The 18,421-nt window shown below is 40.6% G+C and overlaps 1 protein-coding gene and 1 pseudogene across 12 annotated transcripts in view; both read right to left on the bottom strand.

Moving 5' to 3' along the window:
* Positions 1–18,421, bottom strand: part of CASK (calcium/calmodulin dependent serine protein kinase) — a 490,128-nt gene that overhangs the window by 7,478 nt on the left and 464,229 nt on the right. For all 12 annotated transcript variants that reach the window (XM_069065716.1, XM_069065725.1, XM_069065724.1 and 9 more), the window contains 2 exons: positions 6,551–6,753; positions 1,446–1,529 (listed from right to left, as the gene is read on the bottom strand). In XM_069065716.1, the coding sequence (XP_068921817.1) occupies positions 1,446–1,529; positions 6,551–6,753 (287 nt within the window). The remainder of the gene's footprint in view (positions 1–1,445; positions 1,530–6,550; positions 6,754–18,421) is intronic.
* Positions 6,682–17,954, bottom strand: LOC138144451 (AN1-type zinc finger protein 5 pseudogene; annotated as a pseudogene).

Below are 18,421 nucleotides of genomic sequence, written 5' to 3' on the forward strand. Positions count from 1 at the left end.
ACACACACACACACACACACACACACACACACACACACACACACACACACACATACACACACACACTTCACTTTAACATTCATTTCCACCAGATTTTCCTTCTGATGTGTGAGTGTGGACAAAGAACATGGAAATGGGAGCCAAGAGGCTGGGATTCTACCCAAGCTCTGCCAATGACTAATTCTGACACCAGGGGCAAGTCACTTCTTTTTGGATCTTTGTTTTCTTATTTAATAAAATGAGAAGGCTGAACTTGATGACTGCTAGCTTGCATTTCAGGTGCGATATTCTGTGATTTTACTTAAATGCTACTTGAGTCTGATTAAATAATTACCTTTAAAGTTCTTCTGGAAGCAGCTAGGTGGCTAAGTGGATAGAGAGCTGAGCTGAGTCAGGAAGACCTGAGTTCAAATCCAGCCTCACACACTCACTAGCTATATGACCCCGGGCAAGTCACTTAACCCTGTTTGCCTTAATGCACTGAAGAAGGAAATGGCAAACCACTATAGTAACTTTGCCAAGAAAACCCCATGGATGATCTATAGGGTCACAAAGAGTCAGACGTGACTGAACAATACAAACATCTCTGGAGAGGCAGCTGTATGGTCGCTGGCCTCAGTCAGGGCTGCTGGAGTTCAAATGTCACCTAATACCCCTAGTGCCCAGATGACCCTGGCCTTAACCTCTCTCAGTGCCCCAGACAATGTCATAAGACTCTAAACTGCAGAGAAGGCACTAACCCTCACTGTTAGAAGTTTCCTCAAAGGGTCTTCCTTAAGACAATAAAATCATAGGTCCAGACTAAAAAACCAAAAAACTGTACAACTAACAAAACTTCTTATGCACATTTTAAAACTAAGACACAGATCTATAGTTAAATCACTATTTCCAACTCACTGATAGACTTAAGAATGAGGTGATTTCAGCTTAATAACTACCCATTTCTATTGTTTGACTACTTAGGGATGCTCAGAGGGGAAAGCCTGGTCCTGGGCTGGGAAACCTCTGGACTTGAGGCCTTCTAAGTCCTCAGGTGTGGCCTTTTGACGGTGTCCAAATTTTACACAACAAATCCTTTTATTAAGGGGTTTGTTCTGCGAAGTTTGGATTCAGTCAAAGGGCCGCACCCAAGGACCTAGAGGACCACATGTGGCTTTGAGGCCACAGGTTCCCCACTTCTGGTCTGGTCCCTCAAAAGGGCAGTTTTCACCTGGCAAGTAGATCTGAAACAAAAGGCTGTTGCTGCAAGTGCAGGATAATGAATTCATTCAATTCTCTTGGGTGAACTTGGATGAATACAAGAATCAGCATACATCTGCTAAGTTCTCAGTGCAAAAAGAGGCTCCTGGGCTCCACCAGCTCCAGTGCTTAACCTCACTGTGCACAACAGATTTGGATCCTTCAATCAGTGCATTTTAACATTTAAAAGTCTAAGTAGTTCTTACCTCATTGATGCCTGGAGTAATCGTAGGTGCAGCAATAAAAACTACAAAAGGAGCAAATTCTGCAGTTCTCAGGACCTTCAGTGCCTGTGGGAAAGGAAGCAAGACTTTAGCAGGGAGGAGAGCCAAGGCGCCCTTTGCATGGGTTCACAGAGAGAAATAAAAGAACTGAAAAAAATCTTTGGAACAAATTTAATTACAGAATAAGTAGCCCTTTTCCCTCAAAATAATAGAAAATAGTCATCCAAACAAGGTCTACAAAGTAGACTTTTTCCCTACAAAAAAGATAGTCTCATTTGGTTGCTGCATTGACTTCCTTGTCATAAATAACAACAAATGAAATTCTGAAAGTGCTTATATATAGAATGTATATTATAATGTGTACACATACACACACATTTAAGCCTCCCAACAACTTTGTGAGATGAATACCAAACGCATTATTATTCCCATCTTGGATGAAGAAGCTGAGGCCTATTTTGAGAGGTTAATGACTAATGGTCCCATGATAAGTATCAGGGGCAGGACTTGAACCCACATAACAAAAAGGAGGAAGAAATAAGAAAAAGAAATATCATCCAAATAACTATAAAATGCATAAAATATTTGAGAGTCAATCTATCAAGACATACTCATGACTTGTATTAATATAATTACAAAATATCCCTTAAAAATGACTTAAAAGAATAGAAAGTTTATTACCTATGTCTGTGATGCTAATATATATTTTAAAGTTATATTACCTAAATTAATTTGCAGACTTGTTGTTACACTTTATGCTTTAATTTATATCCCTAAACTGATTTCCTATTTTCTATAAACATACCCTTATCTCCTCTGTCCATCCCAAATAACTATCATTCCCTTCCCTCTCTGCTTTTTTTGTGGCCGTTACAGTAAATGCCTCCACTTCCTTTCTTTTCACACTCTTCTTAACTCTTTATGGTCTACCTTCCACCCTCATCATTCAACTAAAGCTACTTTCTCCAAGTTACTCATGATCTCTTAAAGCCCTGGGAAAATCCATCATTCTGTAAGACTGAATCAGCCTTGGTGTTCATACCTCATCATGGCTCTCCCTTTCTGATTTGAGGGCAGAACTACTAGCTCTCACACCTCCATTTAAGGAGGGGCCTTAGGACAGACATTTCATCTGGGAGTTTTCTGATTTCTCCACCTCATCCTGCCCCCCCCCCCCTTCATTTCCCTTTTGTGTGTCCTTCCCCATTAGATTGTAAGCTCCTAAATAAACATTTATTGGCTGACTTGAATGCCACATCTAATAGCCTTAATCCTAGTTCTTTTTAGCCTCTCTGCAGCCTTTGACAATGTCTATCACCCGGTTCTCTTCCTACTTATCTAACTGCTCCTTCTCAGTCTCCTTTGCCAGACCCAGGTCATAGCTGATAGCTGTGGATATTTCCCTGGGCCCCCTTCTCTTCTCCCACAATACTATTTCACTTGGTGATCTTATCAGCTCTCAGGCATTCATCTCTATGCAGATTTCCCTCAATCATCTCCAACTGTGTATTACATGATCTATTGAGCTGGATGTGCCTAAAACACTTTAAATTTGACATTTGCAAAATTGAAATCATTAATTACTCTCTCTCCCCCACCCCCTTCAGCCCAAGAATCAAACATTCTCCACTATTTGGCTTATCAAGCCCTATGTAACTGCCCTCCTCCCACCTTTCAAGTCTTCCTTCACCTTACACCTCAGGGATGGGGAGTGGCCTCCCCCCCCCCCTTCAGTCCAATGACCCTGGCCTCCTTGCTGTCCTTCACTCTGGGCACCCCATCTCCCAATTCACTTTGAGCGGTTGTCTCCACATGCTTGAAATGCTCTCCTTCCTCATCCCCTCCCTGTGGCTTCCTGTAAACACCAGGTAAAATGCTACCTTCTACAGGGAAGCCCTTCTCAATGCCCTAATTCTGATGCCTTCACTCTCTCACCTCCCATTCATTAGGTGTTCATCCTGTTTGTACACAATTATTTACATGCTATCTCCCCCATTAGATGTGAGCTTCTTGAGACCAGGGACTGTCTCTGCATTTCAACAGCAGGTACTTAATAGATGCTTATTCACTGACTATTTGAACATACTTTCTAGATGCCCACAGTAACTTTTCTTTGACCTGGAAGTTCTGGGTCTTGGGGTTTCTTTTAGAAAGCAACCAGTGGATTCCTCCTATTTCCATTTTGCCCTCTAGTTATTTTTTTTTTTTGGCTTTTTTTTTGGGAGGGCCACAAGGCCACACGGCTAGATTTTGTGTTAAGTGTGTGAGGCCAGATTTGAACTCAGGTCCTCCTGACTCCAGGGCTGGTGCTCTATTCACTGTGCCACCTAGCTACCCCTTGCCCTCTAGTTCTAAAAGATATGGGGTGTTTTCTTTCATGACTTCCTAAAAAAGAAATCTTGAAATCATCAAGATGATAAATTTGATGTTGGAAAAAACTGAATTAAAAAACTTGGCACAGATGCTGATGCCCTTAATGCTATTTCGGTTTGTTTGTATAGGGACTATGTCCATGCTGGAGCTCAGTACTGTGCTCTCCTTTATGGTGTCACTGGGTGTCAAGCTTTTCTTCTTCTTCTTCTTCTTTTTAAGCAATTGGCGTTAAGTAACTTGCCCAAGGTTACACAGCGAGTATTTTTTGTGTGGGTGTTAAGTATCTGAGGCCAGGAACCGATCCCAGTTCCTCCCGACTCTGGGCCGGCGCTCTTACTCACTACACCACCTAACGACCCTGAGTCAAGCTCTTCTTAAGAAAGCACTGTTGACCAGTGACCAGACGCTAACTGGCTGAGTGACTCTGGTCAAGTTTGTGTAGCCTCTCTGGGCCTGAGTTTCTTCACCAACTGGGTTAATAATAATGAAATTAAAGTATTACTTTCCTAACAGAGTTGTTTTGATGGAATATACAAGGTAAACCATATAAAGCATTATGTAAAGTAGAAAGTGTTGCATAAATTTCAATTATTAATATGATTATCTTTGTCTTTTAAGGGCAAGGTGTGGATAAGAAAGAAGCATGTGCATGTTTATGGCCTAACGAGCAATTCACTGGACTTGAAATCTGATGAAGTGGTGTCCAGCTACACTTGGCATCTTATTATTTATATATGCCAGGTAAGTTTCTGAACTTAACTAGAGCTTGGCTTTATCATATGCCCAACAATACTTTTGCTACTTACTTTACAAGGTTGTTGTGGAGAACACAGGAGACTGACATTTTCTCTCTCTCTTTCTCTTTATCCATATATATGTATATGCATACATATACACTGCATACACATATATATGTATATATGTATACATATACACACACATTTAGGGTTCTTATGGTGGAACTGATAGAATGCTAGACTTGGAGTCAGGCAGACCTACATTCAAATCTTGCCTCAGTCACTTGATTCTAAACATGTCACTTAAGCTCCCTGAGGGTCAGTTTCCTTATCTGTAAGATGGAGAAGATATTCATACCTATCTCCCAGGACTAGGCAATGTCTTAATTGAGCTCCAACCTGTCTTCGCTCTCTAACAGTGTGTTGTTCATAGTAAGTGCTTAATAAAATACTTAAAATAGTTGCTATGGTTGTGGAATGAATGAATGAAGGGTATTTAGCAACCAAATCTTGAAATAGATGTGCAGCAAATCAAAATGTTTTTCCATGTTAAATGCAAATGAGATGAAAACTAGTTTAAAAAATAACTCTGAATTATTTCATGAATAGAAAGTTTATGAAAATGAGATTCTGGGTCAATTTCAAAGGGCCAGATTTGTTTTCCTCTAGTTTATAACTGTTTATGTACAAACACTGGAGCCTGCTAGTACAACTTTCTAGTATGCTAGAATCTTATTAACACTTTCTGCCAGACTGTGAAATTTATAATAAACTAGGCCTACCTTGGAATTTGATACAAGTAGTATCAGATGGACCTCATTACAACATCTGCCTCATATCCTATGATATAAACCCTGAGGACAATTTTTAGTAAGGCTTCTTTTCTCTAGCTAGCTTTGATGCTGACTAAGGGAAACTTATCATTCATCTTGTTACTTTAATATACAGGAAAATACAAACCTTACGAAGGAAGGCTGTTAATAAAAATTATTTTAGAGGTTTGAGATATTGAGTCAAATTGGTCTTATACATGGCAGATTTTATGTCAAGCGAGTGAAAGTTATTCACTTCCATGAATATCCTTTACAAAACATAAACCTGTACTCTGACTGATTAATCTATGTTCTGAAAGGTTAATACAGAAACATGAAAGCATTATACTAAGTTCTTATTTAGAGGTATTTTTTTGTAAGAATATAGAAAACCCTGTAAAAAAAATACTGTCCTAGAAATGAATTCATGCTGAGGAAGGAATATCTTTCTTCATTTGAGATATGGCTTATATGCCATTATATAGTGGTATGAAACATGTAACTCAGGGTATATAGCCCCAAAGGGATATAAGCATAAGCCATATTGGAGAAAGGTAGGACAAATGGATAATTCAACAATCCCTTTCTTAAGTCAATACTACTGTTAATTTTACAAGATATTTCCCTCATATCAATGCCATATGTGAAAATGAGAAATGTAAAATTATTATCCCATTTCACAAATGAGGAAACAAACTTAGGCTAAGTGATTTCTCCAAGGCCACACAGGATTTGATCCTAGGTTATCTGCCTCTAAGTCCAGTATTCTCTCCCCTCCTGGAAAATGGAGCCAACAATCCTGTCATTTCAATATAACTGAGATCTAGAGAGGTAGGCAGCTGGTGTATTAATGCCAGATTTAATCAGCTACTTTATTAGATTTCTGAATGTAATAAAGATAATGAAAGCAGAACTGCTGCTTTTTATTATGGCATGTGTTTATAAGATTACTGCCTTAACTCAAAACGCCAGTCCACTTATGTTCCAGATTTCCCTCTCACGTCTCTGGTCACTGGCGTTCTCCAACACTTTTAAAAAGCACTATAAAGTGCATTAAAAATTACTTATTGCTTTTCTCACTTGGAACCTGACTCAAGCCCTCATCTTTAAAATTAGTTTCTAGACCAGCAGGGCAGGAGGCTCCAAATGTTTGGGAATTAATTACCTGAGGTTCTACATCCAGTATTGCAATCAGTCCCTGCTCATGGATCTTCCGTATTGTCTCCAGTTTTGTCCCGTACATGGCATCCTCATGGCTACCATACTCTAAGTATTCATTGTTAGATATGTCTTGCATCATTTGGTCGTGAGATACAAAGTAATAATTCTTGCCATTTTCTTCATCTTTCTTTGGAGGTCTAGTTGTGTCTGCAGAAGCAACATATGAAAAAAGTTTTAAAAGCAGAGTCTGCCCACTCTTTGAGTTCAACTGTTTCAACATTGTCTTAAGTTTCTAAGCCTTTGGCATCAATATTGTTTCCACTTTCAGCTGATTTTTGGCATTTGATGTCTACAAATCATGTTTACAAGCCTAAAGGTGAGAATATTCAGTAAATGGTTTTGGTTACTAATTACTGCAGCTTTTAGGTGGAAAGGGATAACTGCCTCTGCACTTCCTGCTATTACCCACAGAAGAATGAGAAGTGTGCTTAATGACATAAAGAAATAAATAACTCACTTTGCAGCAGAATTTATGCCTTAAGTAAGGACTTTAACATGGAAGCTGGCTAATGGCTAAGACCTGGTAAAGGATGGAGATTCTTGTGCTTGGAAGTCTACAGGATTTTCCAAAATTCAACATTAACTTCCATCACACAGAACAAACTCCTAGGAAAGAAGACCATACTATATTGACTGCCATCTTTCTATGGCTTCCTAATAAATTGTGCACATGTTCATTTAGATGTATTTCATAGGGAATATATATTTGGAACAGAAATCAAATGACATAATCATAGAAAGCCAAGACCTGGAAGGAGACTTAGATAACATTTAGAATTATTCTAGCCCAACCTTTGCATTTTACAGATGAGGAAACTGGGGCTCACAGAGGAACAAAGACTTGTATGTTCAAAGTGACACAGTGAGATGATAATAATGATAATAGCAGCTAATATTTACATAGTGCATTACAATGTGCAAGGCACTATGTTAAGAACCTTACATTTATTATCCCATTTGGTCCTTACAACAAACCAGGGAGGCAGGTGCTATTATTATCATCCCCATTTTATAGATGAGGAAAATTAGGTAAATGGAGGTACAGTGACTTGCCGAGTCACACAAGTGGTAAGTATCTGAGGCAGAATTTGAACTTGGGTCTTCTTGACTTCAGGTCTAGCACTTTATCTACTGTGCCACCTAGCTGCTAAGACTCTTGAGGGAGTTTTAAAGCAAATTAGCTAGCTAGCTTGCTAAGGTGCTGAAATAGAGGCTTAAAAATAAACCACATAAGCCAATAAAAAAAAAGCATCACCAAAGTCAGATTCAATTCAATTCAGTCACCATTTCCTAGGGACCTGCCTCTGGAATTTGCTACCCAGGGGCTAGGGATGCAAAGGCAAAAACGAAACTGTCATTTGTAGAACCTATATTGGATTGCATGCTGCCATAGCGGGAGAGGGGGAAAGAGAGGGAGTAGGAGAAAATCTGGAACTCAAAACTTTGTGGAACTGAATGTTGTAAACTAAAAGTAATTAATAAATAAATTATAAAAGAATGAAACTCTCTTCTCAAGCAACATACAGTTGTTTCAAAAGGAAACTAAAAACACATCTGATAAACTACACAGAAGGAAATAACAGGATTTAGAGATAGAAAGGACTTCTTGGAAGCTGGATCATACCTAAGAAAGAGCACCCTCACCAACATGCTTGGTTAACAGTTATCTAAGTTTTGCTTGAAGACACTGAGGGAGGGAGCACCTGCTACCACCTGAAGCTGGCCCTCCCCCATCCCTTCTGTTAGGAAGCTTGTTTCTTTCAAGTTTAAATGTGTTTCTTTCCGCTTCCAACCCCTGTCCCTGGTTCTGCCCTTTGGGGCAAAGTGGAATAGGCCCCATCTCTCTCTCTCCACATGACAGACAGCCCCTCTACAGGAAGAAAAGCAACAAATCCCCTCTCCAAAGCCTCTCTTCTCTAGGTTAAAAACTCCAGTTCCTTCAATTAATCCACATATGACATGATCTCCAGTCACTTTATCATTCTGAAGAATGGCTAAAGATTTTGAGGCAGGATTTAAATTCAGGTCTTCCTGACTATCTTCTGTCAAATTGCTTTTCAAGGAAATAAACACAGCACTCCACATGTGGTGTGATGAGGGCAGGACAATGGAACAACCATTTCCCTAGTCTTGGACTCAACAGGTCTCTGAAAAAAGTGTTATACTTAAAAGAAAAAAATGTCTTTTTTATCGTGAATCTGACAAACATCAATAAACATGAGCATTTCTTTACATAAGAGAAAAGAAAAAAGAATTGTAGAGCATGCTGTGAGACTATTCTGTTTAGTTCAATTCATTGAAAGGATATATTAAATTTAACATAGTGATCCCTTCTTATGATCCTTCCTCTCCTGCTTTTGTGATTTTGAAAAAAAACGTTTTGTTGAAGCTCTTTTCTGTCTTTTGTTCTCTTCTTGTTGGCATTACTATTAGTATTAACCTTCCAATCTCACTGATAAAATTGCCCAACCCATCTCTACTCTCCCCCAAATAAAAGTCAATCAAAACAAATGCATGCATTATCCAGGTTTGAGAATGCATACTTCATTCTGCACCTCTACTCCCAGCACCCCTCAGTCAAGAAGTAAGCACAGAATAAGTCTTCTTCCCTTCTTTCTTTTTTTTCTTCCAACCTTCCTTTGATATATATGTATAGTAATAATATTGTTTGGGGCAGCTAGTGGTTCAATGAATGGAGTGCTAGGCCTGGCATCAGGAAGACAGACCTAAGTTAAAATCTGGCCTCAGACACTTACTAGCTCTGCGATCCTGAGTAAGTCAACCCTGTTTGCCTCTGTTTCCTCATCTGTAAAATGAATTAGAGAAGGAAATGACAAACCAGTCCCCTATCTTTGCCAAGAAAACTCTAAAAGGGGCCAAGAAGAGTCAGATACAACTGAAAATGGCCAAACAACAATGATATATTGCTTGGCAACTTTTTAGTTATAGTACCAAATTGTTTTACAAAACAAAGAGACCAAATTATCTCTCTACTCTTATAGTCCTTCTAGCAACTGTAATTTTCCTTTTATTGGGCCATCTTTGCTACTCTGACATGTGTGTTTTAATTCACTTTTCTTTTATTAGTGATTTCACTATCTTCTTTCTTCACATTATTGTCAATGTCTTTTTCCTTTTGAGAACTGCCAGTTCCTCTCCTTTGAACATTTATGTACTGGGGAATGGCTCTTGTTGTTCTAATATACTGAATCAATTTCCCACATATCTTGGATTTTTTGTTGTTGTTCAGTTGTGTCTGATTTTTTGTGACCCCATTTGCCGTTTTCTTGGCAAAGATACTGGAGTGGTTTTGCTATTTCCTTCTCCCAGCTCACTTTACAGATGAGGAAACTGAGGCAAACAGGGTTAATTGACTTGCCCAGAGTTACACATCTGGGAAGTGTCTGAAGCCACATTTGAACCCAGGCCTTTCTCATTCCAGGTCCAGCACCCTATCCACAGGTGCCACCTAGCTGTTCCATATATCTTAGACATCTCACCTTGGTCAGACTTTCCCCTAATTAACGGTTACCTTTAACTGCATTGCTCCCTCTCTGCCCACTGCCCTTCTCCCTAGAAACCCCCCCAACACTACAATTTTCTCAGCACACAAATGGATCTATGATTTTACCTCTTTGGGAGTTCTCTCTAGCAATGCAGAGTGCAACCTATCTATCCTGGTCTATGCCTGTCCATTTCTTTCTAATAGTCTGCCACATGAGATGCCATCTAGTGTAGTCTAGGCCTCCCTCACTTTTTTTCTAAATCCTGGAAGGCAGCAGTGGAGTGAGCACTGACTGTCTACCTGTCATCCCTCCCTCTATCCACACAAAGAGCTCATCTTCTTTCTCTGTCACACAGTGCTCTGACAACATCTTTTACTCTTGCTCCTTGTTCACTATCTATTACTGTGCATGCATTTTTCCATTGTGGTGTGTATGATACTTGGAGATCTCTATGCTCTTCAAAGCAGTGGCGCTCCAGGTATCGTCTCCATATAAAAAATGGCTCTTTGCTGTTATGGGAAAGCTGGCTTGAGTAAAAACATTTTTCAAATTACTGAAGAATTCTAGCCTACAGCCAAGCTCACTGTCCACATGCACTCTGTCCTAGATAAACAGCTATACAAACTTTTATACAGTTTTCTACAGAGTGTCTATTCACAAGCTCATTGAAAGCTAGGTAACAGACATTCCTTATCTACTTGGTTTTTCCTGTGTGGACAGACAGACCAAAATCCTCTGAGTGATTACAGACCTCTTCCAGGAGACTTTGCAATGTCTTGGGGTTTGATGTAATCAACCTAATGTCATTCTAAACAGGGGCATCTGGAGAACCTGATCATCCACTTTGGGTTGGATCTCCTCTCAAAGTAGTGAATACATTTGGGATCATACATCTTTCCTAATATGGAACCAACCATGAATTCCTGGTACAAATCCAAATGGGGCATAGTGGTCAATCTCTTCAACATGTTATTGTAGTCTCTTTGCTAACATTTTATCTGATATTTTACATTAGAGATATCAGTCTCTAGTTTCCTTTTTCTCTCTGGTTTACTTTGTTTCCTATTTTCACAAACAATTTTTTAGAACCAATTGTTTTTTTAATGTCTGATATAATTTATAAATTTATTTCATCCTAGGATAATTTTCTTTGGGAATTTCTTTATAGTTTGTTCACTTTCCTTTTCTGAGATTGGGTTAAATTTTCAGTTTTGCAGACAAATAGCTTTTTGAGACAAATGGAACATATTAATATTTATGTAGGTGGGGCATGATGCTGGGGGACAGGGAAAAGAAAAATAAGATTAAACTGGGTCAGTAGGAGGGGAGGGGGCAGCAGGCTGGAAGCCACACAGTCCATCAATTAGCCCCTGGGGCTACAAAGGGTCTGCATAATCAAGAGGTGGAGGGTCAGCAGACTTGGGGGTGGGGCAAAGGTCAATCCTGAGGGGTGAACTGGCTGTGACCTGCTGCTCCTGCCCAACGACTTCTAATTTGTCTGTAAAAGTTAAAACAGAAAACTGGGAGGACATGTTGATGGGCTCGAGGCAAAGAGGAGCATGTGCTTGAGAAGGCAAAAGTGTGATCAGAAAGTCGAAGAGTTCAGAATGGGCCATAGCAGCTGAGGGAGTCCTGAGAAGATGACACAGCCTGGTACTGGCCACGGCCTCAGGGAAGGGCCTGGGGGGCCATGTTGAGCTAAGACCAGTGCAGGTCTGGCTCAATGCCTTGGGAGGGGAAGGGGCAGGCTGCCAGACACATATTCTCGCTGCCCCTCAGAGAGGTTTAGGCGGCTCTTTTAAGGTGCTGAGTGTCCTGGACTCCAGAGGAGGCAGAGAGTCACTTCATTTGCCCTGTGGGGCTTTCTCCTAATTGGCTGCAGAGCCCCTTCTTCTTCACAGTACTACAGGGCCTAAAAGCTAATTTAACCAAGCTCTAAACCAAGCTTGTTTGCTTGTCAGGACTTTATCCCTACAAAGACTTCCCAGGAGAGATCATAGAAGTGGGAGATAGACCCATATGTATAAAAATATTTATAGCAGCTCTTTTTGTGGTAGCAAAGAACTGGAAATTAAGGGGGTGCCCATCAATTGGGGAATGGCTGAACAAGTTGTTGTATATGCATGTTATGGAATACTATTGTGCTATAAGAAATGAAGAGCAGATGGACTTCATATTTACCTGGAGAGGCTTATACGAACTGATGCTGAGTGAGAAGAGTAGAACCAGGAGAAATTTGTGCACAATTACAGACACAACGTTTGTGTGATGACCAACTTTGATAGACTGGACTCTTCTCAGCAATGCAGTGATATAAGTCAATCCCAAAAGACTCATGATGGAGAGAGATGTCTACTTCCAGAGAAAGAACTAGAAAGAACTGAGTTTGTATCCAGATTGAAGCAAAGTAGCTGATCTTTTTCCTTTTCTTGTTTGGTTTTATTTCTTCTTTACCATTTTTCATTCCATCTGATACAAACCGTCTTTATAATCTGACTAATGTCTAATGTGAAAGTATTTACAGATCCTATACTTGACTGCATGACACCATGGTGGGGGGTGGGGAGGGAGGGGGACAGAGTATGAAACTCAAGGAATTGAACCTTGTAAACTAAAAGTAAACAAATTAAAAAAAAAAAAAAGACTTCCCAGGAAGAAAGAGGCAATACCGAAGAGAATCACCTTCCATCCCACCTCCCAAAGATCCATTCAAGATGCCATGTGACCTGAGAACAGGTGGCTGTGCATCCAATGAATGGAGGGGGCGGGGCAATGCTCAGTACGTTTTTCTTCCCATGGAAAAAGCAAACTGAGTCACTGTGACATGGGCAGGGGCATAGGCACAAAGGCCTGAAGGAGTGGGTGCCTTCAAGAGCAAGGTGGAGGGAGGAACTTAATCAGAGCACCAAGCTGGTTCTGCCCTTCACCCAGGCTCGCCAACTATCAGCAGTATCTTTACACAAAGCTAAGGTTCCTCTGAGATTTTTCCCTGCAAGGGGAGGCAGGGTGCTGGTCTGAGCTGGATCTGCAAACTTGAGAACCAGGAATACACAGTAAGGCAGAACACAGGTAGCAAAGTGAGTATATATGGTGGGAAGGATTTCAGTGACAGTGGCAGGGGAAGGGAAGGCGCCCTCTTCACTGCATCTCTTTACTGGGTCACAAACAGCTTCTGTGGTCTGTAGGAAGATGGTCGGAGTTGAGAGGGGACACTTTTGACCATCGGAAAGTAAGACCTTGCTTTGCTGGGGGTGCTGGGACATCCTGGGAAATGACAAAGTAAGTGAAGAGATACAGACATAAGGGAAAGGGTTCCTGCTGAGACATGAGGGGAGCTGATCCCACTGTCTTTCCTGGAGCCAGGGAGGTAGAGGACACAAACAAGTCTAAGGGCTTTTGAGATGAAGAATTCTTTATCTTGGGGAATACGGAAACCTCAGAGATGACTTCAGAGTGGATTCAGTCAAATCTCCCTCCCCAGGAGGGAGAGGCCTGGCTTCAGGGTGAGGAGTTAAGGATTTCTTAAATGGCATGGATGACCATGGCCCTCAGTGATGCCATGCTTCACAACTTCTGAATCTTCTTAGCCACAATGATGGGGTTCTCAGTGGCCTCAGCCTTGTAGTCAAAGGGACAGCTATGCTTTTCTTTTCTTTTTTTTTTTTTTTTTTAAAGCAATTGGGGTTAAGTAACTTGCTCAAGGTTACACGGCCAGGTGTTTCTGGGTGGGTACTAAGAGTCTGAGCCCGGATTCGATCCCCCAGGTCATCCTGACACTGGGGTAGGTGCTCTTACTCGCTGTACTACCTGGCCGCCCCCAGCTGTGCTTTTCTGAGAATTGGTGCATGGCACAAAAAAGATATCCACAGTGGCAGTCAAAGCCTGTCAGATCCACTTTTTTTCTGACAAGCAAAGCAGTGGTTCTTTTTTGTCTGGGTTTCTTAGATGACTTCTCTTCCTCAGAAAAGCTCTTGAGATGTCTCAAGAAGAGAAGATGATGAGGAAGCCATGGAGAGGGCCTCATCTGCCTGGATATAGCTGGTGTCTGGCTGTGGTGTCTTCTTTCGATATGCTCATAGCAGTCATTTGGTGGGTCACAGGAGTCTGAGAGATTGATCTGGCTAAGACATCATAAGGTGTAGGGTCTGCCTCTTCTGCACATGTTGTAGGGAAGGTTTCCAGGGCAGCAGGGCTGGGGAAGCTGGCTACTAGGGAGCTTATTCTCCCACTATTCTGCTGCTACTGGAGGAAATCCTTATAGCAGACAGAGCACATGCCATTGATTTGAGGGTTTTCATAGAAGTCACAGCTTGTGGTGCATAGCAGGGGCACCTGCGTCTGGCTGGGTTCCTGGGACAAGGCTGTGCTGAGCTCAGCTCCTGTTGCAGCCCCAGGAGATTGCCCAGACCCAGCCTAGCAATGGCAAGGGTGGTGGCAGAGTGGGGCAGCCTGGGGAGGGAGGTTGGTCAGCTGGGGCAGAGGGCTGGTGGGGCTGCTTATTGGCCACTCACATGTGTCCGGGTTGACGAATAGCTTTTGATATTTTCTTTATAAATGGAAGGAATTGTGATCTATAAATTCTTTTAGTTGGCACTTTGTTTTCTGTGTTCAGAAGTTCTGGGTAGTTTTCTTGTATTATTTTTTTCATTATATTGTTCAGTTTTTTTGATGAGTCTTGTTCTTCTGGAAGTCTTATAATCCATAGGTTGTCTCTTACACCTTTGAGAATAATTTGTTTTCCTTGTATAGAGAACATGTTTTCTTTTAATGTTACTGCTTTTAGCTTCTTTTTTATATTGTCCTTCACTTCTATGTATCGGAATCCCTAATTGATTGCCTTCTCTTATTTCTTTGGTTAGACTTGCCATCACAGATTTAAGTTCTTTTATTCTGCTAATTATTTCTGCTGTGTAGGCCATAAATTCTGCTTCCCAAATTCTCAATTCTCTTTTAAACCACTCAAGAACAATCTCTTGTGGTTCCATGTTCTTCTCAAAGTTCAGTTTTCTGTTGTAGTATTTATTCATAGATACCTAAACCCATTTACTAGATCTGGAGGTCATATTTAATTCTGCTGTTAATATTTTTCCTTTTTGTTTAGCTGCTTATACTCAAGGTCTTTCTCCTGAGATCTCCTCCCTGGGCAATTCACCAACATAGGTCTCTGTCCCAAATGTCTTTTGGGGGTACCAGAATAGGTCCCAGATGCATTCTGGGCTTTCCCCCCTAAGGCTTAGTAGAGCTCCACATAGTCCCCTATACATGGTATCCTGACTTTTTTTCTTTATTCTTCAGTTCCCTGGCTCTGGCAGCGTGCTGCCATGCTGGTACTACTGAGCTCTATTTAAAGTCCAGACACATCTTATCCCTCTGCTTTCCTGCAGAGATCTTTTGCAGCTCAGAATACTACCACTGTGCTGGTTACTGGAGCCTCAGCAAATTTCTTCAGTGTGGAGCTTGGATCTCCATGGTACTGGAAAAGGAACAAGGTGCCTTTTGGGTATAGGGTCATATTTTTTGCAAGCGCATGGGTTAGGTGGCTAGTACAATTTTGATGCTGGCAGTGTGAAGGGAGATGGGAGAGTGAGCTGAGTGAGCAACAGTTAAGTTTTAGTTCATAGAGTTTTAACCTTGTTTTAGGTGTCTGGTATCCCAGACCATGCAGTCAGTTGAAGTTGCTTCATCTTTGGCACATGATTCTGTTTTGGAGAGGTCTGACAGGTTGTGAGGATTCAAGAAAATGTCTAGGCTTCCCTCTTGGTGATGTGACCTATGACCTATTCTCCATGAAGCTAGATAATCACTAACCATTTATTTAAAAGATACTCTAGAACTTTGCAGGGAATAACAAGTCAAGCTGACTAGTTGATAATTTGTAGCCTCAAATTGTTTTCCTTTTTTTCTCAGTGAATATTTGCTCCACTAGGCACCTCTTCATGATTTTTCAGACTGCTGATGGCAGCTCAGTGTAATCACAGCTGCCAGGTCTTTCAGTAGCCTAGCTCACATGAGTTTAGTAGATTTAACTCATTAAGGGAGGTAGGCATATTTTCTTATTATCTCTCTACTTGCCTTTGGTCTTCTTCCATTTCCAGTCCCAAGAACCTAGTCCTTGGCAGAGAAAACAAGGGAAATAAGAGTTGAGTAGATCTGCCTTCTTTCTATCACCTGATATTATCATTCTACCTACCATGAATAGGCTTGCCCTATTCTTTGAGCCTCCTTTCTGCTACATGGACAAAAATGTCATCTCTTCTGTTGTCTCTAGGTTTCCCCAGCTTCAGCCCATTCTGAGCTTTAGTACTCTTAACAGTATTTTTTGACACTTATGTCTGTGCCACACACTTACTTACATCTCCCATTACCTGACTTTGTTTCCATGTTCTGCATAAGTCTAAAAAAATCTAAGTTGGCTGATGAGCTCCCTGTACACTCACATTGGTCTCTTTTGACAAGTTCCTCAGCATTCTTCCATCAGGATTGTTTCTGTTTGTGCTTTCAAAATTTAATTTTTGAGATCTTTCTATCTACCTTGGGCAGATTCTTCCAGTAGAATTTTAGTTTATCAACTGGTTTGTATCTTTTCCCTGAACTCTTGGAAATCTATTATTGTAAATTCTAGGGCACTTGTCAAACTTTGTCTTTTTTTCCCCTCTAGTAATTCAATGGAATTCCCCACTTAAGGATCCTGTCATTTTTTATCTTAGAAACACTTTAACTTCGGCTCACGTGCAGAATATATATTTCCTTCCATGCTTTTTGAACACTGAAATTGTCATTAAGTCTCATGTCATTTATTGTTTGCTCTACTTTGGGTAGATATTTGTATCCAGCAGATGTCTCGAAGACTGAAGTAACCCAAATCTCCTGTATTCTCCTTCACTGCTGGGCTTGTGATCTGTTTCCCACTTATCTATTTCCTCTTTGTTGACCAGATGGTCTATAGCATACCACGACAATACTGCTTCTTTTTTTGGTCTTTACTAATCTTCATCCAAATGCTTTTCCCCAAGCTTCCCAATGCCAAGTCCTGGAGTTCCTTCACAACAGTATATCTTCTTAATATAAAATAACATAATAATATTCTACTCTTTTAATATTCTGTTTATTTTGAATTTTAGTACTGTATCCTAAGCAAGGGTTTCATTCTACCAAGCAGTTCACCTTGCATCCTACTGACATTTTGTGCATTTTTATAGACATCTTAACCAGGTAGGTGGCATAATGGAAAGTGCTGGACTTGGGGTCAGAAAGACCTGTGTTCAAATCCTGCCTCAGTCACTTACTAGCTGGGCAACTAGTTGTGCAAATCTCTTAACTTGTCAGCTTCATTTTTCTGATATGTAGAATGGCGATGATAATAGCACTTACCCATGAGCTTGTTATGATGACCAAAGAGATAATATATGTAAAGTGCTTGCAAATATTAAACCACAATTTAAATGCTCATTACAGCTATAGGCTGTGGGTTTTATTGGAGTCGTCATCCTTGGATTTTGTCTCTTGTGAATTTCTGGGTATGCTAATGTTTTTTCTATATTGTAATTACTCTTAGTTTCCCTCTCTTCCCCTTTCTTTTCATTTTAAAGTACTTTTGAATCCATCTGCATAACTGTAGCCGATTTGTTAGGTACTCCTTCCCAGTCCTGTAGCTTGCCATTCATATGTGCTTAAGCCATGGTCTGTCCCAGAATCCAAATCTAATTTTCAGACACCATATTTTTTAACCAGCTCTTCACTTCCCCAACATGTTTCTTTCTTCTAAAGCTTCTAAGTATTCAGTTTTGCCCAAGAGTTTGTAATCTTCAGCAATACCTTCTGGATTCCTTTTGGCCATATCATGCGCAGACACATAAATTACCAGAAGAGGGTAGTTTTCATGTGGTTTGGTTAAGTGCTGGAAGATTCTTTGTCATGTCCCAGATCTGCTCCTTGGGAAGACTGCAAACTTCTCTCCTGTTATCAGATGTACTAAGGTATCCTTCAGGAGGCTGTCATTTGATCATCACTGCTCATCTTTTTCTTCCTTTAACTTTTACTGGATGACCTCTCACTTAACCCTTATGGGTACACATTTTCTTCTTTCCTTGGAGGAAAATAAACTGCTTCCTCCTCAGAGAGGAGTCCACTCACTCCTCTTTGGGAAGAGCCTCTTATCTGTTACAAAACAAATAAAGGTTAAGTATGCCAGGCTGTTTAGATATCAGAAGAAGTGGTAAGAAGAACATGGACTTTTAAAAAGTGTGTTTGTAGGGGATTAGAAAACTGCAGTGGTCACAACTGATGTTGATGATGTCAACGACTGTTTC

Source organism: Petaurus breviceps, unplaced genomic scaffold (assembly GCF_028583685.1).
Source record: "Petaurus breviceps papuanus isolate PSGF00001 unplaced genomic scaffold, PetGlider_PUasm1.0 90700, whole genome shotgun sequence".
Classification (NCBI taxonomy): Eukaryota; Metazoa; Chordata; class Mammalia; order Diprotodontia; family Petauridae; genus Petaurus; species Petaurus breviceps.